This window comes from Phoenix dactylifera, chromosome 2 (genome assembly GCF_051530095.1).
Source record: "Phoenix dactylifera cultivar Ajwa chromosome 2, Ajwa_hap1_PhDact_Kaust_v1.1, whole genome shotgun sequence".
In the NCBI taxonomy this organism is placed as follows: Eukaryota; Viridiplantae; Streptophyta; class Magnoliopsida; order Arecales; family Arecaceae; genus Phoenix; species Phoenix dactylifera.
Window position 1 is genome coordinate 33,204,908 of NC_143191.1, and position 25,589 is coordinate 33,230,496.

Genomic DNA, 25,589 nt, shown 5'->3' on the forward strand with positions numbered 1-25,589 from the left:
AGCCATTTTAACATATAATATAAGAATAAAGATACTAATCAAGACAAGCCTCTTTTCTCCATGTCGTCTTTACCATAGACCACCTGTCAAAATCAGCGATTCATCCCACCCGCCCACGGACCCACCGACCCACCCGAAACCATCTAACGCCGTATCACCAACCTGCAGATCTTCTGGCCTCCTGGCTCGGTTCAATGAACCCTCGCTCGTTAGTTTCGCCCTTCGGGTGCCCCCCGGGTTCTAGAAGGCGACCTTGATCCGTCCCCGTATCGAGACGGCGGTCGCTCGCCGTTTCCTTTATTGTCGCACCCTCCCCAGGGGCGGATGATAACCGATAGCGCTTTCCAACCCTAACCGGTCGGTCCCACCACCCTCCCTCTCCCCGTCCTTTAAAAGGCCCCGGCCTTGCATAACATACGGTACTCACCGGTATATCCCCTCCCTTCTCTCGCCTTCACTCGCTTGCGTCCCATCTGAGATCGATCTTTCTCGATCTCCGACGATGGCTGCGAACTCCGTCCTCGCCAACGGCAGCAAGGGGCGGTCGTCCGGGCGCCTCGCGGCGGTGTACAGCGAGGTGCAGACGAGCCGCCTCAACCACCCCCTCCCCCTCCCCTCCGTCGTCAGAGGGCCCTTCAAGATCGTCGACGGGCCTCCGAGCTCCGCCGCCGGAAACCCCGGTATCCATCTCCCTTTGTTTCTCTCTTTCGGTTCTTGGTTGAGATCTATGTAGATCGACCTGAGGCCGATGATGATTTGTGTTCTGATGGTAATGCTTGTGATGGTATGGGTTGCAGATGAGATCAAGAAGCTGTTTCCTAATCTCTTCGGTCAGCCGTCGGCCACGCTGGTGCCGACGGGCGCCGTTCCGTCGGAGATGGCTGGGAGTCTTAAGATCGGCGTGGTGCTCTCCGGAGGCCAGGCTCCCGGTGGGCACAATGTCATCTCTGGGATCTTTGGTGAGTGCTTCTTTTCATGGTTTCTTTTGGTCATCTTTTTCTCCCCTTACTGATTGATTGATTTCTTTCTTTGTCCTTTCGTAGTTGTGGATGATTTTGTGTTTTCGTTAGATTGATCTTTTGATTTATCTTATTTTTCTTTCTTTTCTTTTTTGTGGTTTTTGGTAGATTACTTGGAGGATCGGTCTAAGGGGAGCACGCTGTATGGATTCAAGGGAGGTCCGGCAGGGATCATGAAATGCAAATACGTGGAGCTTACTCCAGAGTTCATCTATCCTTATAGAAATCAGGTATCTTGCTCCCCCGAATGGTTCTGGATTACTCAATCGCATCTTTCTGTGCTACAGGGCTTATGGATTAGTTTGTTTCCCCCTTTCACCTGTCTCTCCTGAATTTTGAATTGCTAGACTATTCACACATGTTTACATTGATTAGACACTAATTTTATGGATAAAAAATTGTTTCTAAGGAATGATGACGCTAATTTTTCTACCTTAGTTTTGGAGGAGGAGTATTCGTGGTCATATCTTCTTCTTCTTCTTCTTCTTCTTCTTCTTTTTATTTCTTCCTTTTTTGTTAGAGATATTAAGCTTTCTTGATTTTTTCTTCAAGAAACTTTAAGTTTCAATACAGAAAAAAACTGAACGAAGATATAGAATTAGTCTGCACAAATAGTGGTTGTGGCTGTAATATATTGTGCTTAAATATTGTATCTAAGTATTATGATGTCAATCAAATAGAAGATGATTTGCTTCCCACTGTTGGTTTGACACCGTAAGGTGTAGTTGGCTCCAATAAACTTGGTGATGGTTTGTAACAATTAGTGATGGTTATGTCGTGGAATCTGAAATCCCACTGTTTTCAGCCCTAAATCCAACCTAATGCTCTTCCTGAATGTACACTAGAGCCGGACTAGCATATATTCATATTTAACCGTAAGTGGAAATCATGGTTGGTAAACTTATTGTGCAACATTTCATAGTAATTTGAGGCTAGATTTGGGCCTTCACAATAACTTAGAATTGCCGGTTGAATTATTGAAAACTCCATGGAGCATGGTCTGCTATGCCGGTACCGAATACTGAACCAGTTGCTCGGCGGCACGGGTCGATACGAGCCTGCACCGTGCCGTGTCGGGTCTGTATCGACACAGTAGAGGAGGCGGAGAAGAGAGCGAACAAGAGAGGAAAAAAGAGAGAGAAGGGAGAGAGGAGAGTGGTGGAGGCCGTCGGAGACCGGCACCCGAGTAGGAGGCGGAGGCCGCGGCCGGGCCCCTATTTCGCCTCCGCTTCTTGCCTGGGCGTCGACCTTCTACGGTCCTCTGCCGGCCCTCTACTGGCTCTCCTCGCGCCCTCCATCCCCTTCTCGTTCTTTCTTTTCCTCTCTTTCCTTCTCCTTCTCCTCCTCCAGCAACGGATTTTGTTTTCGTTGCCGAAACCGTCCCAGTCCGCTGCTGGGATGACTTGGTACGACCGAAACCGTCCGGTTTGGGACGGTTTCGCTGACCCTGCTATGGAGGTTTATGGATTGACAACACACTGAAATAAGTAGAAAATAGAACAAGACTGCAGATTTTTTTGTTACCCACTAGTTGGAAGACTTATTTTGGCATATTGTAATCAAAAGGGATGTGAACGATCACCTTGAGTAGCTTGCTTGACCTGATCCATAAAAGGTTCTAGAAGTCATAAAGCAATCAACAAGACAAGCACAACAGCAAGCCATCAATCAATGGACAACTTTTCTCAAGAAAAATCAACACATTTATGAGCAAGAAAGGTAAAAGGAGCATGATTTGTTAGCCGAAATTATGAATAAGATAAATTACATTTAGTATCATTGAATAAATTAGATTCATATTCCATGATTATACACTTTGGAAAGACTATTCCAAGCAGTATGGCAACCATAACCACAACCATCAAGCCTTGGTCCCATTTTTTTCTGATAGGCTTTGTGAATCCTCATTTGCCAAGCATTTCTATTGAGGACTACCTCTAGATAAATGAAGTGATGCACTTCAATTGCGAATATCAAATTTGGATCCATTTTATGGTTTGAAATTTTTTTGCAACTTGTCGTCAGCCTAATGCAAACCTTTACCTTTTTTAATCAGGGTTTGGGACTGGCCATGATTGTTTTAAGTTGACGTGGAATGTGAGTATTGTTGTGAAAATCAAAGTGGCTAGATAATAAACGGTGAAGACATGTGAATTAATGGGTGCTTTTGGTGGAAAAAAAGGTAACCATGCATTCAGATGGAGATGAAGGGAAAATACTAACCCGTGGATTGGTGAAAGTTATTGTTTGCATAGCAAAGGTCTTTGAGAAGGTAGCATGAAAATTAAACCATTAAGGTGTAATAGAAGGATATTATGTATTCATAGCCAAGGTAAAACTACAAAGTATCAGAATAGCAAATGTTCTCTTGCATTATTCAACAGTCCTTAAATCATAATTGGCCTATCTTAATGTTGCATAACATTAATTGTAGTGATATTGCATATTTGTTCATGTCTATTTGTGCTAGTGGTTCTTATGATACAGCACCATGTGCTACCATGCTACGAATGCTGCTCAGTTATTTCATTGTTTAGATACAGTCTATTTGGTGGCCTATGCATATAACTTTGCCAGGTGTTCTAGGTGGGTGACACCTAGTATGTCCTAATTCTTTTTGCACTTGTTTCATGCAAGCAATTTCTTAAATAGTGATGAACTTTTATGCAGTTTATAATTGCAGCTTTTTTTTTTCATTTGTGAAGTAAATTTTTTGACTTTAATTTTGTGATTTTGACATGAGAACAGGGTGGATTTGATATGATCTGCAGTGGAAGGGACAAAATTGAAACTCCAGAACAGGTGCTTATTGTCTATATGTATCTAAGACTACATCTTAATAATGTGATGCCTATTACGAATCATTTGTTCCCTGTTTATATGATTTTAAATTTATTTTATTCTTCTTGTATCTTTTTCAAAACTGACTGTAGTCTCTTATGTCTATATGCATCAGTTTAAGCAAGCTGAAGAGACAGTCTTGAAACTTGATTTGGATGGACTTGTTGTGATTGGTGGTGATGACTCGAATACCAATGCATGTCTTCTTGCTGAAAACTTCAGGTACAGTCTTAGATATCACATTTCAGTGGACTATGCTATTTCATTCATTTTTCACATGCTTGATTAGTAATATTGGTGTCCTAATTCTCTGTTTTTATTGTTCTTAATGTGAACTTTTGACCATTTTTGTTGTGTGATTAAATAGGGCAAAGAATATGAAAACTCGGGTTATTGGATGCCCAAAGACAATTGACGGAGATCTCAAAAGCAAGGAGGTTCCAACAAGTTTTGGATTTGACACAGCTTGCAAGGTCAATTTCTTTTAACCCTCCCCTTTTTCCTTCTCTCTTTCAATATCTTGATGCTATAAGTTTCTAGTTATCTTCTTCCAATGTGTGTGTTTGAGTGTCCATTCCCTAGTTGCCTGTTATAACCAGCATTTTGAATTGATTGGCATGATGCTTGTGACTGAAGTTGAATATGCTACCAACTTCTGTGGCCTTTCTTCTGTATACAGTTTGATGCTTATAGTCTTATAGTTACTATATATCTATATGTATATCCTTTGATGAGCTGTCTTCTTGTTTTACTCTCATCTGGGGTCCCTACTATTTTGAATAGCATAAGTTGGAGTTCTTAGGTCTGTCATTTCTGCTCTTGGTGCAGTTTTGACTCACCTGCTTATTAGAGAACTTTACTAAATGAGCATATTTTAAATGAGCATAGCTGGAATTAGGTGACTCTACTATTGTCTCCTTCCTTTTTCGTGATTAGAAAATTTTCTAAAGGAGTTAAAAATGGAGTCACAACTTAGCTTTTAGTTCTTTTTTTATTGTTATCAAAAATAAATATTGTCATAATCCATCTTTCCATAAGCATATTTTTCTGTTATTGGAGTCTTTTCCCACCTTGTTTCTACAGCTCAGTAAGTAACACATGCATTAGACCATCCAATTTACTATTTTTTTTTTAAAGTATGAACTGACAAATCTCAGTATCAATGATCTGTACTTGTATGAATTAACTATAGCTACAATACATGAAAAAATATTGCCACTATGATCTAGAACAGATGATGGCATGTGCATGCTACATCTGCTATGATGTGTGAATGATTGCATTTTTTTTTAATAGAAAATCATTTATGCTTTGTCAAAGAATGAACCAAATGCCATCTGATCAGGTGCAATAAGCACTCACCAATTAGTGATAAGAACTAGGTTTTTAGTTTTCTCCACAACTCTAATATGGCTCTAAACCCTGCTAGAGAGGGGAGACTTTAAGTTCCATGGTGGGGCAATGCACAATACATGAAAGACCATCTGTATGAAAGGTGATGGTAATTTTATCATCCTAGGGCCCTGTGTGAATTTCAAAGTCCACCAGGGATTCTGGTCAAGCTAGATTTCTCTGTGCAATGGTCCTAAACCAGACCCTCTCAAAATTGTTTCTAAATGTTTCTCTTTTAGAGTTAATCATAACCAATATTTGTTTTCAAGTTTCAGCCCTAAGAGTGCCAAATATATTCTAGAGTGAGTCATGAGGATTTGTAAGCATCATGAAGTTGTGTTCTAAAAGATCGTAGGAAGAAGAAATATTTTAATGTAAAATTGGCTATCCTAAAATCCAGATCTCGTAGATATTTATAACATATATTACACTTAAATGTTAAGTGCAACAAAAATTCTTTTAACAATTTTTTAGGATATGCCATTTCTAGTATTTCATTTTTCTTTTATTGTTCCATTGTCGAACCTATGAACCAATACACTCAAAGGAGGCAACGTGCACACAATACTACAAAAGAATGCCTCGTTTATTTTCTTGACTTTTCTCTTTCGTCAGTTTATTTTTTTCTAAAGTTTTGACATTTATTTTTTTCTAAATTTCAGCTGGAAGTATGAAAATAAACTACTATATTCGCTGAAGCTGAATTCATTTTGGTCAACTGAAGTTGATGCTAATGCCGATTTCATATCTTAGATAAAATCCATCAATCTATTACAAATTTATGACAACGGACTGTTTTCTTTTTTGGTTGTTTGGGCTATAATATAATTCTCAAATATAGATGCATGTTCCTATATTCAACTTTCTGTTCTCCCTCCAGTTATAGACTCTTTTTAAGTTTAAGAAACTTCAAAGGGTTGCTTCTTAGTTTTATGAGTGCGAATTTCATAATTAACTATTAGACCCTTACTTGCCAACTAGTCTTTTAAGTCTCCTTGTATAATCCTCATTGACAGTTGCGTTGGTTAAGAGTATAAAAATAATTTATATAGGCTTGCACAAGTCTTTGCTGATCACAAAGCATTTGCAAACTAGATTTTATCACAGATGATCGATAATGTGGACTTTGGATAGATGGGATAAAGCTAGTGGCTTGAGGTATCATAGAATGGCCATCAACCAGATGGAAAGTTGTTAAACACATAAAATGAGCTTTGTATTGTCAATATTGAGTTGGCATAATCTATATTTTTTTTGTATAGGGCTGGATCTTCTTAAAAAGGAAATTCGCGTTGTATCATCTTTCAACATTCTTCCAAGCTTTCTCTAGTGTCTTCTTTTTTGATCACCAAGATTAGGGAACCCTCCTCATAGGGACGATTCTGGCCTACATTACGCAGATGTAGACCATCTTTGAGGTTTTTTGCTCTCTTTAATTTTTATCTATGTTATATATTCTTTTTTCAAATTAATTACATATCCACCTCAACATTTTAATCTTGTGCTACATTTACATGCACTCTTTTTTGACCAACTTTGACCAACTTTGGCAGAGTTGTTGGCAGTAGAGCTTTTATAAAAAGCTATTTGTTGTTTGGTAGCTATATTTCTAAAGTACCATGGAACTTTAACATGTGTTTGGTAAATAAATTGAGAAAGTACTTTTGGTATGATAAAATAATCATAAAGGATATTGCATAGCATTATATAACATAACATAATAAAATATAATATGTATTAATACATAAATATATGATATAGTATAATATTACTGTAATGCAATATATTATTGTTATAATATAATAATATAATGTTGTATACTATAGCATAATAATTTAATATATTATTAAATTATTTAACATGACATATCAATGTATTATGATATAATATAATATAATATTATATTTATAGTATAATACAATAATAAAGATATAAAATATTATAATTATCAGTGTAAATTAATTTCTCATAATATAACATAATATTAAATTATTTAACATAACATATTAATGTATTATGATATAATGTAATATAATATTAAATTTATAGTATAATACAATAATAAAGGTATAAAATATTATAATTATTAACATAAATTAATTTTCTATAATATAACATAATATTAAATTATTTAACATAATATATTAATGTATTATGATATAATGTAATATAATATTATATTATAGTATAATACAATAATAAAGGTATAAAATATTTTCATGATTGCAGTATAATATAATATAACATTTTTATGATTATAAAGGGATATTTTATGTAATTATTATATTTTAGTATGGGCATTTTGGTCCAAAAAGAAAAAAATTATAACTCAAAACAACTTTTCGAAGGGCCTAAAAGTACTTTTTCGGAGAAGCTCCAAAATGGAGCTTCTTCCAAAAAGTTGTTTTTATTTTTCTGACAAAACTAAAACAACTTTCCAAAATTTTTACTAAGCACCCCTATTTTATCTAAAAATATTTTTGTAGGGCTAGAAAGTGCTTTTTGGCCCTCCAAAAGGTTCTGCCAAATGGGGCCTGAGGCCCGTTTGGAAGAGCTATTGGCAGTACAACTTTTGGCAGTAGAGCTTTTGGAAGTAGAGCTTTTATAAAAAGTTGTTTGCTGTTTGGTAACTACATTTCTAAAGTGCTGTGGAACTTTAACATGTTTTTGGTAAACAAACTGAGAAAGTACTTTTAATATGACAAAATGACCATAAAGGATATTACATAGTATTATATAGCAGTGCATAATAAAATATAATATGTATTAATACATAAATATATGATATAGTATAATATTAAAGTAATGCAATATAATAATATAATATTGTATACTATAACATAATAATTTAATATAATATTAAAATATTTGACATAACATATCAATATATTATGATATAATGTAATATAATATTATATTTATAGTATAATACAATAATAATATCAACGTTAAGTATTGTCCTCTTTTAAAAAAGGCGTCATGCTCTTAGGAGGTGAATTTGTGTAAGTGAGCATAAAAGGCAGAATCTGCTCAGGAGGCGGATTTGTATAAGTGAGCACACTTCTTTCCACTTCAGCATGCTTTTCATACTTGTTGTATTTGTCTTTGTGATCTTTCTGGTCCTCAGCCTTCCATATTGTTGGTGGCAAATGAACTTAAAGGCATTGACTGCTTTGTTTTTGTCTTCACTTATAGATGCATGAGCATATGCATGTGTTGTCACATAGTTGAAAGTACTGTCTCAAATTCCATCATGATTTACCTTTCATTACTTCAACTCTGCAAAAACAATCCAAGACTCATGGCTGTCTTCTTGTGTTTTAGTCACATTGTTGATGTCTTTACTAACTGCATATTGTGGGGCTTGTTTCTTGCCTTGCAGATATATGCTGAAATGATAGGAAATGTTATGACAGATGCTCGGTCAACTGGAAAATATTACCACTGTAAGCTTCTTGATTATTGATATTTACAAATTAATAATGTGCTTTTCATGCTGCTTTGGTGCTAGCTGCTGAAGCATTATCAAGATATGGCTTACTGCTTGTAGGTGATTTATAGCATTACTGCAGATGGACCTTTCTTGATAGGAATTAATAGCTAGTAACATATGGTCTCATAGTTAGGACTGGTTATGTCTATGTTCTTGATTGTTATTGCTGTACGTACACGTCATATTGAGATGTTTGAGGATAATGATTTTTATACAGCAGAATCATATGAGGTAGAAAATTCCCATTAAGGCTTAAATTAAGTATCCATCTTTCCTTAGCTTGGGCTGATTTGAACTGCTACATGCAGAAGTTATTCAAGGTTTTGGTAACTAGTTAATTAAGCAATTGCGGTGCTTTTTAGCTGCTTATATTAAGCTAGTCTTTTCAGTCTGATATATTTCAAATTCCTCATGCTATTAGTATCTTTTTTGTGCTTATGCCTTAAGACTTTTACTCCATTTAACAATATATTTTCAGCAGTAAAAAACTGCTGAAAGTAGATTTGCTGGATTTTGCAACAGTTTTCATGTTGTCAGGGTTATTTGCAAATGACCGGTTTTCTATGCTGAATATTCGCTAAGCCAGTTATTTTCTTCTTTGAAATTTTTATTCCTTCTGCAGTTGTAAGGCTTATGGGACGTGCTGCTTCTCACATCACATTGGAATGCTCTTTACAAACACATCCAAACATCACTATCATTGGAGAAGAGGTGCTTTTATTGTTTTCTTGCAGATTTATTTTAAGTGAACTATTTGATAATCTTTAACTTTACATCATGATGCTCCTTGAGTAGCTTAAGCATATGCTTCATGAAGTTGGAGAAAACATGCAATCCTTTTCTGTTATTATGCCACAAGTTTTCACCATCGGTATCTAAACTTACATGGGTCCAATCAATGTTTATCTTTGAGGCTGTCTCACCTCATGACCTGATGCAAGGCACTTGTAACTGTTGCTAGATCTTCGGGTTAGGCTGTATGAAGTGAAGCAAATATATAGAAAAAGCTTTCGGAGTTCATAAGCTGTATTTAATGCATGTTGTATATGCATAAAGCTTTGATTACTATTACAACTTGTCTAATGAGCAAGTCTTATTTATTTTTCATGATGTTTTTACATTTATGAAGATACAAAATTTTGCTATTGGGGAATTTGGAGCTGTATGTGTTTCATAAGAATTTTAGAATATTGTGATATTAAACAAGAGGCTACTTTTTGATATACTTCTTAATTTTTGTGGAATTATGTATTGTTGATACAAAAAAAACTTGGTGAATATCCCATCCATGCATATGACCATCATATTTATTATATGTTTTTACTAACCTAAATATTTATCCATGTACATGTTTAAGGCTTATTTGCCACCACCTTTTCGAACATAATTTTGGCTGTGTGGACCAGAGTCGGTAGAACCGTCCCGAACCGGACGGTTCCAGCAGTTTTGAGCTGTACTGGCGGCTCACCGGTATGGTTCCGGCAATAGAAATGAAAACCGTTGCCAGAGCCGGAGAAGGAGAAGGAGAAGGAAAGAAAAAGCGAGCAGGGAGGGAGAGGGAGAGGGAGGCCGGCGGAGGCTGCGGGAGGCAAGGCCGCGGTCGGCCCTTCACCAGCCTCCGCCATCGTTCGTTGGCCTCCTTCTCTCTTCCTCCCTCCCTCTCTCTTCTCTCTCTCTCTTTTTCCTCTCTCCCATGGTTTGCGTGCCCTCTCCTCTGTCGGTATAAGCCCCACACGACGCAGGCCCGTACTGTCTTGCCGCCAGAAAATTGGTGCCCGTTACCGGTTTCGCCGACCTTGGTGTGGACTAAATTATTTAAGTTGAGAATGTTTTCCCCTTTATTTTGTCATACTTGCTAGCAAGCTCTCATCACATAATTTACAATTTAAGCCAAAGCTGTCAATTATTTTAATTCAACTTTCTTAATGTCATGGTTCTTAATTTATTCTTGCTGTATCTCAATTCTTTCTTGATGCCTGATTGGAGTGTTTCTTTTGCCCATGTTTACCTCTTATTCATCCTTTTAATTGATCAGAGATTTAAGCTTTGCTGATATCTCAGATTTCTGGTTCATGACACTTTTGACATTCCTCACCAATTTTATGCTAAACATTGATAGATATTTTATGCACTGGATGTTTCTTTGCAGCCCCTTATTTATAGCATGTATGATGCATGCGATGACTTGGTACCTAGTGTCTGATCTAATAGTGAATTCATGTATTTCAACGAGGGTTTTCTATCTTAACAAGATGGCTTAATCCCTGTGTTTTATGAGACAGTTTATTGAAATTATTTGTTTGTATAACTATTTAATTAGCATTTCCCGAACTCAAAACGAGGGTATTGTAATATGAAATAATATGATAATGTTTAGGTTGGCAAATTTTCTTGTACCAAAATTATTAAAGTCATTCAATCTGTATTAGACCATAATAGTGCAACAGTATCATTTAATTTTTTTGATGTTTCTGTAGCCAATCAATCTAGGGAATTGCATTTCTGGAATAGAATGGAGACAGCTAAATAAAATGAAGTATAATAAGTCACATCCTTTTTGGGACAGCAATGCAAAGTGTCCAATATTCTCTTTTTCCGTCTGCTGAAACTTGATGCCATACTTTTAAAAAATTTGTTTTGGAAAATTTAAGCATGAACAATCAAATGCCCAATATTCTCATTTTCAGGCTTCTGGATATGGCTGGTAAAATCCATTTTCATTATTGATTCTTATGTAGAGCTTTTGACATTGGGCATCTGAGTATCATTATGTGTAATTATTTGTTATTCTACCTTTTTCCCTTCTCAAGGTTTATCTCTTCTAGGATCCTCTATATTGTATATAGATGCCCTAACAAAATCTGTTTTGTGCTCGCTCACTAAATGCTGTTTCAATGACTAATGTGATGCCATCTGTCCAATGAATTCCATTTTTTAACTGTTTTCCATAATTCATTCTGGTTGGTGGTTGCATTAGTACAAAAGTGGCTGCTCATCCTACATGGCTTATGTGATTAATCATTTAAAATATGCACATTTATGGATTTTAAATGTCTGATCATGATTGTCCTGTCAATTATTTTATCAGGCATCTCTTTTTATTTTTTTTTACAATCATATGAACTATGAAGTTTATCATTTGTAACAGGTGGCCGCCAAGAAGCAAACACTGAAAAATGTCACAGACTACATTACTAATATTATCTGCAAGCGTGCAGAGCTTGGTTACAATTATGGAGTCATACTTATTCCAGAAGGTTTGATTGACTTTATTCCAGAGGTATGCCATATTTTACTTTCTTTAGTTTTCTTGAGTCTCAGATTGTCTCCAAAGGCCCCTTGGAGTTGCCTCGCTTTATTAATAGATTGGCAGTTACTACATCAGAGAATGATGGTATTCTGCTATTTTCAGGTTCAGCAACTTATAGCAGAACTAAACGAGATCTTAGCTCATGATGTTGTTGATGAAGAGGGGCTGTGGAAAAAGAAGCTCGGACATCAATCTCAGCTTCTCTTTGAATTTCTACCCCAAGCAATCCAAGAACAACTGTTGTTAGAAAGAGATCCACATGGAAATGTACAGGTACTTGAATTATTTAAGTTTCTTCTTTAGTTTCTCATCCTTGTGAATTGTGTGAATCAAAGAGTCATGCCTATTGTTGACTATGCCTTTTCATTTGAAATGGTTAGGTTGCCAAGATTGAAACTGAAAAAATGCTTATTTCTATGGTTGAAACTGAGTTGGATAAAAGAAAGTCAGAGGGAACATATGCAGGGCAATTTAAAGGCCAATCCCACTTTTTTGGGTAACCATAATACAGTGGCTGTTCCTTTTTTTTTTCTCCAGTTATTATGGCAGTCCATGATAAATATTACAAATATTCTCTTTTATTTTTAACTGTCATGTATCTGATCTTCAAATTTTGTAATGATAGATTTGGAGCTTCTTATCAATTTCTTTCTAAATCCATGTAACAGAAGTGCCTTTGTCCATCTTTCTGCTTCTGATTTTTGGAACGTGAACTTTAATTGCAGTTATGAAGGAAGATGTGGTTTGCCAACAAATTTTGATGCTACATATTGCTATGCATTGGGTTATGCTGCAGGAGCTCTTCTCCACTCCGGAAAGACTGGCCTCATTTCTTCTGTATGTTACATCTGTCACCTATTATTTATTGTTGTTCAGTTTAATAGATTTGCATATAATATTCTTATATTTGTATTCCTTTGCTTCATGCAGCCATCCATATTTTCTGAGACCTGGCTATACCATTTCATGAAAATAGCCATTTTCACTGCACTGTTTGTCTTTATTGGAACAAATTCTTCATCTGTATGTAAGAAGTTAATTAATGAAGAAGAAGTAGTAAATATGAAAATTCTTTTGTAAGCCTACAGTTGGAGAATGTTATGCTGTATCTTGTAGCATGGAAGAATGTACCTTAGTCGCTAGAATTCTATGGTTCCACCTTGGGTGCTGCACCTGCTTAAGGGCTCTCATGAATCTCTCTCATATCTTCCTAGTAGGCTGTTTTTTCCATAAATTATTCTAACTTTGTCATTTTCCCTCCTGCGGCTGAATCCGCTTCCTAAACCTGCTCCCACTTCAGGTAACTAAGCAATGCATGTTCATTCACCATGCTGTCTTCCCTGCATTTGGTTGTAAGATCAATGTGCACAGTATTTGATGTCATAATCAATGTTACCATTTCCTTGCACATAGATGTGGATTAACTTTACAGTGTTGATGGGAGACATATGTTATCAGAAAGTTCAGCTCACTGGATTTCAGACTGCTTGCATCAAAAAAATTTTCTTTGAACTTCTCTTAGCAGGTTGACTTATAAAATAGTGAAGAGGTAGGAATGAAGTATGGCCGTATTAGCTGTCTGAACTTGTGTAATCCTATCATTATTCTCTTTTAGCATTTTTTAGAAATATCATTGCCTTCTAATAATAATTTCATTGTTCTTTATCAGTAGTTTACCATTTTCACTCCATGTATTTGGCGTGATCTAGATTCTACCTTTTATCTTATTTTTGCCACCTGGATGATATCTTTCTCGACCCTCCTTTGAATTCAGTTTCTGATATATTCTGAATAGACTTGGGCATCGGGCCGTGCCGGGCCGGCCCGGCCCAGGCCCACCGGGCCAGGGGTCTAAACGGGCCGTGCCTGGCCCGGCCCGCTTCGTTAGCGGGCCGTGCCGGCACGGCCCGCTCAGCAGAAAACCAAAGCCCGGCCCGGCCCCAGGCCCGTCGATTGGCGGGCCGGTCCCGGCACGGCACGAGACGGGCCGTGCCCGGCACGGCCCGTCTCGGGCGCAAACGGGCCGTGCCTGGCACGGCCCGTCTGGAGAGGGGGGGGAGAAAATAGCCGTTTCCAACAGCTATTTTGGGATTTTTCCAAAAATGCCCCTCCCAACAGTCCAAAAACGGCTAAATTGAGGGGTATTTTGGGCTAAATTGAGGGGTATTTTGGGTATTTTAATGGAGACGGGCCGTGCCTGGCACGGCCCAGGCCCTTATGGGCCGTGCCGGGCTGGCCCGCGGGCCGTGCCGTGCTTGGCCCGCGGGCCAAGAAGCGGGCCGTGCCAGCCCAGGCCCTAATGGGCCGTGCCGGGCTCGGCCCGCGGGCCAGAAAACCGTGACCCAGCACGGCCCGGTACTGTAGCAAGTGGGCCGTGCCTGCACGGCCCGCTTCGTGCCGGGCCGGGCCGTGGGCAGCCCGGCCCAGTGCCCAACTCTAATTCTGAACACTACATATTTTACTTTAATGACCTCTTAGCTTCACTTTCGTAATTTTTTTTCCACTCATTGCTTTATTCTTCTAGTTGCCATTTCCTAGGGCACAATTATGTTCAGTGTTGAATGTTTGCTTGCTATGAAAGATTTCTAGGTTAATTCATTGAAAAGTGAAGTTTGACAATAAGATACAAAACGGGTACCTCAATCTTGTCACAAAGCTTCTTAGCGTATTTTTGCCTATCAAAAATATATTTGGAAATTTGATCCTTGCCTAGAAAACTCAGATCTGATCTTATCCTGGTGTTGACCCAACCTATAGAAGCATATGAGTTAAGTCTCAAGCCCATCCTTGACCTGAAGCCAGACTGCATGAGATCTGGGTTTGGTGACCTGATTTTCTTGCTCTCTAGGCTGGATTTATTATTTGGCCTTGTTTTGCATTCTTGGATTTATTATTTGGACCTGTTAATTTTGATATCTTGGATAAAGGTATTTATTACTTGGTTTTCTATTCTTCCACCAATTTATTATTGCTATTTTCTTGATTTTGTATTATTATGGAATTTATGAGGTATGGGTAATACCGTACAAAACTTGGCTTGATCCAGACACGTCCAACCCATCAAGCGAATGGATTGGTTTTTGATCTGATTTAGGACTTGTAGCCAAGATTGGTGATAGCTTGGGCTTGTTAGATCAAGACTGACTTGCATTTAGGCCAAATCTTTTATGTGGACAATGATGCATACTCTGCAATCATGCCTATTTATTTACATGATCGAGAGACACTTATGATTCTGTTGCGTCACCAATTTAGTTTGCTATATACTTCATATTGTCACATTGTGGCAAGATTAGTCATCTCAGATGTAAACACCTTCTGCTTTTTGGAAACACCTTCGCTCTTTGTAAGCATGACTTGAAGAAGCTCCCAACAACCTTATATTGGATTGCTTTAATATAATTGGAGAAGACTTGTGCTTGAATTATGATGGTGGCATATCTTTATTCACATTTGCAATTTTATCCATGTTAATTGGATAAAGATATTATGTATTTATTCGTAAGAATAATAAGCACTACATATTCAGTGGACATTTTTATAATTTCAGTAATGCTCTCTCCTTTTTTGGCATCATTACTTCTAGGTGGGTAACTTGTGTGCCCCTGTTGAGGAATGGACTGTTGGAGGAACTGCACTGACCTCATTAATGGATGTTGAGAGGAGACATGGTATGTGATAAAATATCCTTATTCCTTTTATTGTTTTGTGAATGTGCGACTTTCTTCCATTTTTATTCTATTGGACTTTTCTTTCTTTTCTTTCTAATTAGGAGTCGGTGAAACAAGTTGGAACACAAGTATTTTTGTTTATGTGGAAGCAGATATTTGGTTTTTGGGAGATCGATAAAATTTACAACTTTCTAATTAGGTCGATGATAACTTTTGTGAGCTTTCATGTTCCAAGTGCTAAAGCAGTTACAAGTAACTGTGGGCTGAACATGCATGGCAAGCATTAATGATTGCCTGTCCAACTCTTTGTACATGGTTTGTGTATAAACTTTCCCTTGAAGTTACCCTCCCTGTGTAAATGCCTTGACTATGATACTGTTGAGTGTATATAGGTACTTAGGCAGTATGCCATAGGAATAGATTTATTTTTTTTCTAATCTATTGAAGCCAACTAAATTTTATTGGGTTTTACTTTGTCTTGCTTTCCACTTTCTTAGGGTGCTATACATGCTAAGAATAAACGGTTAGTTCACATGTTTGAGGTATGAGGTTGCCAAACTCCATGTCATATCTGGTTTGAGAATCCGCTACAGGAATAGATTGTCCGTTAAGTATATATGGCGTGTTTGGTTACATTTAATTATAGAAGCAATTTTAGAATAATGTTTTCAGTGTTTCTGTTTTTCTGTGGACTGTGAGTTACTCGACTTGTGAATTTGTGTACAGGTAAGTTCAAGCCTGTGATAAAGAAGGCAATGGTGGAGCTTGAAGGTAGATGTGCTGCTCATGCCAACACACCCAAGGCGGCTCCAATTGTTTCTCTTTTCCTGGTCTGTTGTTCGGTTCACCAACTCTTTTTGGCTTGATCTTTCAGGTGCACCTTTTAAAAAGTTTGCGTCCTTTCGTGACGAGTGGGCCCTCAAGAACAAGTATATCAGCCCAGGTATGTTATGTTCTTCCTGCTTCCATGATCCAAATCTCTTGCTCCGCGGTGTGATCTGGATTGCTTTAAATTAAATGTCCTTTGTCGTTTATCTCTCCACAGGTCCCATTCAGTTTATTGGCCCTGGATCCGATGACAGCAATCACACTCTACGGCTGGAACTTGGAGCTTGGGCATAGGTATCTCCAATATTGCTAGGCTGCTTTTTATGAGGAAGGAGATAGCTCAGACCGAGTTTGCGTTTCGACTGAGTCCGTATTTTGATCATCATCTTTCAGATTTTGCGAATAATAACATTTTTTCTATTTGTAGAGTCGCGGATTCAAATTGATTTCTTTTGTTGACTGATGTTTTTGCATAAATTATCCCTGTTGCATCATTCATGAAGCAATCTAACCGATGCACAACTCTTGATTTGAAAATCACCCTCCCTCCTCCCCGCGCCCCCACCCGGCTGGCTCAATTACCTGATCCGACCTGATTACCATTGTCTTTAGCCTACCTATAACGGCTGAGCAGCATTACCTATTGTCTACAGCCTATGGCCACACTGCACCATATTGCAATGAATTGCACGGGCTATCTCATTTTAAGATAGCGAAAAGGATTGTCCTTGCCACCAATCCATTTATTGTATCATAAAAAGGGCACTACGTGATTACGTATACATATATCGCTGTCCATGGTGAACTTTCTGCCTGTTCTTTCAAGTATGCTGCAGTTGCTGTATTACCACTAACGACACGGCAGTCTCAAGTGGCGGTATGTACAACCAGGAGACAATCTTTGGTATGCTTCACGTTGCCTCTTGATGCATCAAAAATAAAACGTTTTCTAGGACCCGACAACTCTACCTCCATTGATGCCTGCATTCAGAGGAATCAAAGCTTGACTTTCTACCAATCAGTGGTGGTGAAATTTGTATTGGTTGCAAGGTTGCACGCTAGATTTCAATTGATGGACTACCAGGTCCAGCAGCGATTGGTGAGAGCATTACTTCTGGAACCTTGAGCGTACATCGACCCCCTCCCTAAGCCAATCTGTTATAGGTAAACTGTGGAGAGGAGCATGCCCCGGACTTGAGGACGTGTTTAGTCTCATCAACTGTGCATAAGGACATCTTTAGTACCCACATAGGACCAAGAAATTCATCCCTCTATTTTAGATAACAATGTTAGAATAATGTTAGAATAATCTAGTCAGCAAGTCTTTGATCTTTGGAAATTTTCATCCCTCTCGTTGCTTCAGTTCTTAACATTTCCTTGGGTCATTAGAATTTATAACAACGAGATGCTAAAAACAAAGTCATCAAAATGCACTCCTTCAAGGAGAAAATGTGCAAGCTACCTTATTGAAAATGGAATAGAAGTGGAGAAAGTATTCCATAAACATATTGTTTGCATAAAATGGATTATTGCATGATCATGCCCATGCAGGGATATGATGCTGCCTGCATCTTGGATATGCATTTATCACAGCATGTAATCACATTCTTTTCTGATATCGCATGTAATATAAAGATATAATGGAAATAGATGCTGTTCCCCCTCCCTGGCCTTCCTCCAAGAAAAAACTGTGACAAACAAAAGCTCATCCCTAGCATTAAAATGGAAGGGCTTAAATCCAAGAAATAATTATGGATAAAGGTCCAATGAGACATTACTATGGTTATTAAACGGATGTCATTAAACTACTTGTGACTAAGATGAATCGTAGTTGTCTATCAGAAATTTGTTCGCGCTAGTGTTCAACTAACCAAAAGATGGGCGAGCAGTAGATTGCCAGAAATACTTTCTGACTTGACTATTATTGTACCAAAGAGATGAATTACGGCCCAATCAAAGAACAAATTCATGTTGATTTTAAAATGGTACAAAGAGTATATTTAAAAATATTCCCAATCCGGTTCTTAACTCATGCTTCAGAGCTTTATGATGCTCAACATGAAAGAGATTATTACCTTGGGTCCATTTACTGTTTTCACTTTGATTAGCACCTTCTTGTTTTGGCTCGTTAGAAGCTAGCTACCAACAATCTAATGAGGCAAGACCAATAAGTTAAAACTTAATTCTATATATCCAACATAATATCATTAAAGAAAGGTGTTTTTTTTAGCGTTGCAGTTCCTGAAACATTTTACCAGAACTTTTTTCTTCTCTCTCTCTCTCTGTTTTTTTTTTTTTTTTTTTTTTTTTTTTTTTTTAAGAACTAGGATGTGAGAAATCACAACCAAAATTGGAGTGAGGGTAGGACTCAAACCCAGGTCCCCAGTACCAACCTCAATTCTTACCAACATTTTATTCATGTAGATATCTTATGGGCAGAGCTAGAACATCAATCAAATTCGTGAAACTTTCCAGCTTTATTGGAGGTTGTTAGATCTTGCTACTACCAATACCACTTGTGACTTTTATTCTAAATTAGTGAACCACAATCTCACTTAAATGGCCATTATAACACAACTAGCATGATTTAGGATAATGATGAAAATTGATTTTTCACATACATATAACACTGACACACATGTAAAATATATTATACATCCATATACAAATATTGTGTGCCACTGATAACATTGTTATAACCTGCTGCAAAAATGCTTAGCGAGCCATCAAGTTCGACATCATTTATTACAATCTACAATGTCCAAATGCCTCGAAACCAAAATATAATTCGTCACTGCTTTTTATTCATGCATCAAGTGGTCATAAAATGGACAATTTCCAACAATCATGTAAATGTCCTACGTATACACTTACATAAATTAAATTCCCCAAGGACTTATCTATTACATAACCCTTTGAACATATTTTTATCTGAACAAAATTTTCAAAACTCATAAAGAATCTGAAATCCCATAAACCTAAAATTCTCTATAAAGCTAAATGATTAAAAAATTTAGTTGATCACCTAAGGTTTCAATCATTCTTCTACTCATTGGGTTGTACCATCATGACCCAAACTTATATTTGTTCACTGTCAATTCCTTTCTTGATGAAGTTTTTAAATATTAAAGACCAATCTTCAGATGCAATATCTAATAATTTTCTCGTTACATTTTGTTTCTTTAGTTTAACAACCTTGCTATCTCTTTATGGAGGAGTAAAGAATTGAATTGTGGGTTATCTGCTAAATATATAACACCTGCTACCATATATGAATCTCAACATATTGATATTTCCTTGAACAGAATTACCTTTGTGTGCACCAATGACCAATATTTCAGAAAATAATTAAACATATATTCACATCACATATTGACATACTGTGATAGAGACATGAAGGCCTGTATTCTACCAGGGTGACACACGTTAAAATTTTCATGCCTAGGTTACAGCAGAAGAGTATGAGATATTGATATGTATCTATGAAATATTTGCATAGCATGGTCTAGCAAATAACAAATAATAAAAGGAAATGAAGTATGCTGATAAGTGCTGATCAATTCTTTCCTGCAGCTACAACTTTCCTTCAGCCCTTTGAGAAACGGGAAACATCTTTTTGAGTATGTAATATGTGAAATGGAATTTTTTCAACTCAAATGGCAGGTTCCCCTTCAACATGGGAAAGAATTTTGTACTTTGCTAGGGTTCTATACAGCTTGGACTTGATTGCTCAAATCTTACTGATCCTTTCAATAACATGCATTTTCGAAAAAAACTGTGCTTTACAGCTGCATGATGAAATCTATGCTAAGATTGGATATCTGTTGGTTTCTTTAGTAATCTTAGGTTAAAGAGTTCCACCAAAATATAATTTGGAGTACTGATCATATTATAGTATCAATCAGGATACTCTAAAATTAATAAGAGTTCTAAGTCAAAGAGTTTCAACTTATGAAACTTTAAATATCAATTTTGATACTCTAAGATCAATAAGAGTTGTAAGTTCATGAAGCTCTATACTAAAACACAATCATTATGATACTCTGAAATTACAGAGTCAAAGAGTTTCCGCATATGAAACTCTATTTGGAGTATCAATCATGATACTCTGAAAGTTAGAAGAATTATAGTTCCATGAACCTTTGAACTGAAACAGTATTTTTTGTGAAACACTTGAGTCAGACAATTTCAATTTATGTAGCTCCAAATTCAGAATATTAATTAATAACTCATCACATTCTATACCTGATGGAATTTCAATCTTATGATACTTTAATAAAAGAGCATCACTATGACATCTTTAAGTTGAAGTTTCTCATTTTGCAAAATTCTAAAATGAATCATGTTATTTCAAGAAGCTGATAAAGCTTCAACTTCACAAACTAGAATTGGAGAAGGTTTTAATTTTGATGCTCTCAAAAAAATAATATTCTCAAGAAACTTCCATTCAAGAGTATCAATCATGATATTTATAAAATTAATAATGTTTCGACTTTAATAAACTTTAAATCAAGAATAACAATTATGATACCATGAAGCTAAAGAGCTTATCATCTTGTAAAATACTAAAACAAGTTGTGTTATTTATTATAAAAAAACCTAAAAAACTCCATCTTCATGTAACTTGAATTGGGAAAAAAGGGGTAGTTGCGATACTCTCAAACTAATAATATTCTCAAGAAACTTTCAAGAGTATCAAATACCAATCATAATGCTTATCGAATTAATAAAATTTTGGCATTATGAAACTTTAAACTCAAGAATATCAACTATGATGCTCATGGATTTCAAGATCTTCACTGCATAAAACTCAAAAAATTGAGCTTCAGCCATGATACTCATCAAATAAAACTATTATAGTTTTCAAACTATAAGAAATCTATCATGATGTTCCTGAGTTTAAACAAGTTTCACCACATGGAACTCATTTTAAGAGTCAGACATGATATTTGATTTATCAATAAAATTTAACTAAAAATTCATAGATTAAGAATTTCAGCTTTTGAAATCTCACATGAAACCAAAATTGTAAAAGAGTAAAATGATATTACTTGAATTGATGAAATTTCAAGTTCTATATAATTCTAACTAAAGAGTGTTGATTAGATATTTTGTAAGCTAAAAAAATCTAATATCTAAAACCTGCTATTGAGAAAATAAGTGCAAAACTTGCCATTCATTTCACACTCTCACATGTGCAGACATGCTAGAAGGTAGTAGTTACGTGTATTGAACATATCTATCCATATGCTGGTGTTCATAAATGACTGAAGAGTAGAATGCTACTCTAAGTGGATGATAGAGGTATGAAGGTTACACTCCCGCAGGAGTTGCTCAAGATAATTAAACTTTTACGGAACTTTTTTTAGAAAGTCTTGACACAAAGGCAAAAAATGAAGCACCAATAAAAGCATCATTATTTCATAAGAAAGATTTCAGCAAATCAAATTGATCAGCTTACCACAAGTGGAAAATACAATTAAACATAGAAAGTTGGAAAATTCTTGATAACAGGGTTAATGCACAACAAAGTTGTTGGAAAATTTCATCTTAAAACTAATGTCCAAGTTAATTTCCCAAGTAGTAGTCATAAGGAATCGAACATAGGAAAAGTCACCAACCTGCTCAACAGTGAGGCCCATCAGCCCAATAAATATCACCAGCTGAATATGCTGACAAAAAACCCAACACTTACTGGTGCATGAGGTCTGAGGATAGCTTGGCTAAGAACAATGCAAAAAATTGCAACAATATATGATGAAAAACATGTGGCTCTTCATGATTAAACAAAACTCAAATATATTGACTAAAGAAGATTTGAATAGACATTTATCTATGACCCCAATGGGCTGACAGAAGATGTTTATTCAGACATATAACATCCAAATAGCCTCCATCAATTAATTAGAAATCCCACTTATGATACCTAGTAACATAGTGTGTCACCATAAAACAAACCAAACATTTGAAGCTAACACCTTGAGACTTATAAAAGTCTACATAGCTGGCCCCCCGAGTATAAAGAAAAAACAACTTTAAAACAAGAAGTATTAATAAGTTTTGCTTGATCTACAATTAAACCAAGGAATTTATCCACAACAATATAGGTACTTAACTCCTACTATGCAATAAATAAAAAATATAATGGAAGGACATCATACCTAACTATAGAAAAATGTCCAGATGACATAAACATATCTCAAAAAGAATGATGTGTGTGTGTCTATATATATATAGAGAGAGAGATATTATATAACATGAGCCTGCATTAAGCAGATATCTTTAGTTAAAATATATTATCAAAGAGAGCCACTATATATGTTTAAAGTTATTGGCTTTTACATAAGAAATGATATTTGAGTTTTTCACAATAGATATTACACAAAATAACAAGTAAAAGACAAGCTTTAGTGCAATAAGAAGCTCCAGTCAAGGTGATACAAATAAATAACCATATTTTGTGCTAAAATCATAATTGAATTGAAAAAGGATCTTTCAAACTTTTAAAATAACCACATGTCTGAAATTAAATTCAGCCGGATTGCTACTCATAAATCTCAAACTACTTTTCAAATCTCATGGTAACATTGTAATCATCAAAATCAACTCTTACCTTAGAGTCAAGAAAACAGGATACATAACTGTAGCACATGTGGGTATTACACGAAGTGACAAGAACCTACAAATCATGTGAATTAAACAGTGTTTTAGCTATAAAAGAAGGTAGGATAAGCACCATATAAAAGACGATTAGGGCAGTGCAGTGAATAACTGAAAAAAGCAAAGCATGTGAGCAAAAAGTTGCACCAACTAAAATGAGTTAATAAAATGACACAAATCAAACATAAAGCTGACATGGTAATTGTACCCAAAAAATAAATAAAATGAAGACATGGTACAGTTAATGCTGTTATATATAAGAATTCACGAAACTCATTGCCGTTGTAATATCGACAACATATGATATCATTAAAGAGATGTATGTATCAGGAACCATGATGAAATAATCTGTTTGATTGTGCATGTACAATGAAAAATCACAGAGAAATAACCAATGTAACATCCAAGTGAGAATGGTAGATTGTGTGTGGTAAAAAAGGGTAAAAGAAAAAACACTGTAAAATTGTAGCTGAATATAGGATAACAAGAATCATGTTTATCACAGATTCACTCACTGAACTTTAGACTCCTTGCAGCAATTTTTGATTTATCAGCAAGTAGAGACTGCTGAGAAAGCCACTGATCATTAACCAGTATAAATGCTATGATTGATAATTAAAGTAGTGAAAGTATTTCATGGGGCATGCCCTTTATAAAATGACATAGATTATTGACCTTATTGTAAATAACTCTGATGGAGGAAGACAATCCTAAGTTAATTGAACAAGAGAAACTATTCATCAACCAGACTGAGTAAATAAAATCATATTTATCTTCATTGAGTAATGAATACTTTGTTTAATAAAGCATGTCTCCAAACATAATTATAGAGGTGCACAGCAACATATAAAAGTAGGCATTAACTGTTTGTTCTAATATTTCAGAGTAGTCATTGCACAACAAAAATCGATGCTATATAATAACAACTATATGCACCAATTAGCAAAAATAGAATATCTAAATACCAACCTGATAATTCCCGATTAGAAAAGGGTAAGTTGAATTTGATGTGGAATACAAATGAACTTACATGTTCAAGAAATGAACTTGTGATATGCCAACTTTTTAACCATGTAAGCAGCAAGAGGAAAAACAGGTAGAGTGAGATGTTACTTACAAACATTAAAAGAAATGCCAAGTCAGAAATATGAATATATAAAAACAAGTTGAATATTTGAGTGACGATTCTCAATAAAATCAAAAAAAAATAAGTTAAGATGCATTAACTACACATAAGAAGTGGCTGATCTCTCAGAAATCTTGAACTGAAGAGAAGCCCACTTCCTATTAGTAAATCATACTGCAAAAGAGAAAACAAGAACTCAACATTACTCTAATGGAGCAGAGAAAAATGAGGAAGATAAGAGGATACTTAATTTGGCCAGAACAAGATTTGGAAATTTGGAAAATCTTCATCAAGTTCTCAATAATATTTGCAGTTGACTGCAAGCATAATTACCATACAGAGGTTGTAATCACTAGACTCAGTTGGTCCGGCTACTCTTGCTTCAATCGTTATTCTTCATTCTCCCATGCTCTAGCAATTGCGCTCCCTAGACCACAACCATGTAGTTAGGTAGGAACAATCAATCCATAGTTACAGTAAAAGCTATTGCAGCTATCCATGCAGCAACTTCACTACTACCAAAAAAGTGGCTGGGTGGTCAAAGGTCGGAGCTTTTTTTTGGTGGTATAAGTGCTGCCTAAAAACTTTTGGTCCCAATTATCGAACTGGATCATCCTCCTCTACTTGTTCGACAAAACTACTTGCTTAATCAACTGATAACTTTTGGAACTACCCCGATCTAGCCTCTGCAGGTAATGAATCTCTTGGATCACTCCTACTCACAACTTTTGACACCTATCGTGCTTCATGATTCGGATTAGGAGCTCTAACAACTATGAAGCAATCATTTTTTCTACGACGCTTGTTGGTCGCAATATTTACCACCTTGAATACTTCCACTTGCCTACGCATCTCGCCCTCACTTATTTGCTCTTTAACTCGCTTCACTCACACTACTCGCTGCTCACAGGCGCCTTGTCCGGCTTTGCTATAAATGGCATTAGATAATTAGGATAACATTGTGATTAGATAGGCAATATATCATATGAACAGCAATATATTTCGTCAAGAGGCTTAACAACAGTCAGTAATGACAGTCATGCATCATTAATTTAGTCAAAAGTAATTAGACTCAAGATTTTATAAAAGCACCACCTTCATTTCATACCATCCACTTGGTGATTTTATCAAATCACTACTTGGCCATCAAGAAAAGCCTTAGATCATGCTTCATGACCTGGGCTAACTTGAACATGAATCAGTAAAAAAATAAAATTAATTGATCTGGTAAACAATCATCAATTATTAA

At 36.2% G+C, this 25,589-nt stretch overlaps 1 protein-coding gene across 1 annotated transcript; it reads left to right on the forward strand.

Annotated features, from left to right (window-relative positions):
* Positions 1-268: 268 nt before the first annotated feature.
* Positions 269-17,048, forward strand: LOC148714696 (pyrophosphate--fructose 6-phosphate 1-phosphotransferase subunit beta). The gene is made up of 16 exons (XM_088715980.2): positions 269-680; positions 798-959; positions 1,128-1,249; positions 3,768-3,821; positions 3,976-4,082; positions 4,228-4,333; positions 8,635-8,698; positions 9,368-9,456; positions 11,894-12,025; positions 12,158-12,328; positions 12,436-12,551; positions 12,781-12,892; positions 15,642-15,726; positions 16,453-16,497; positions 16,601-16,669; positions 16,772-17,048. The coding sequence occupies exons 1-16, from the start codon at positions 503-505 to the stop codon at positions 16,846-16,848; spliced, it is 1,689 nt and encodes a 562-aa protein (XP_088572106.2). The 5' UTR covers positions 269-502; the 3' UTR covers positions 16,849-17,048.
* The last annotated feature ends 8,541 nt before the right edge of the window (positions 17,049-25,589 follow it).

Coding starts and splice junctions, on each gene's coding strand:
- LOC148714696 (XM_088715980.2), top strand. CDS start 503: ATGGCTGCGAACTCCGTCCTCGCCAACGGCAGCAAGGGGCGGTCGTCC. Junction 3,822..3,975: donor AAATTGAAACTCCAGAACAG/GTGCTTATTGTC, acceptor TATATGCATCAG/TTTAAGCAAGCTGAAGAGAC. Junction 8,699..9,367: donor AACTGGAAAATATTACCACT/GTAAGCTTCTTG, acceptor TTCCTTCTGCAG/TTGTAAGGCTTATGGGACGT.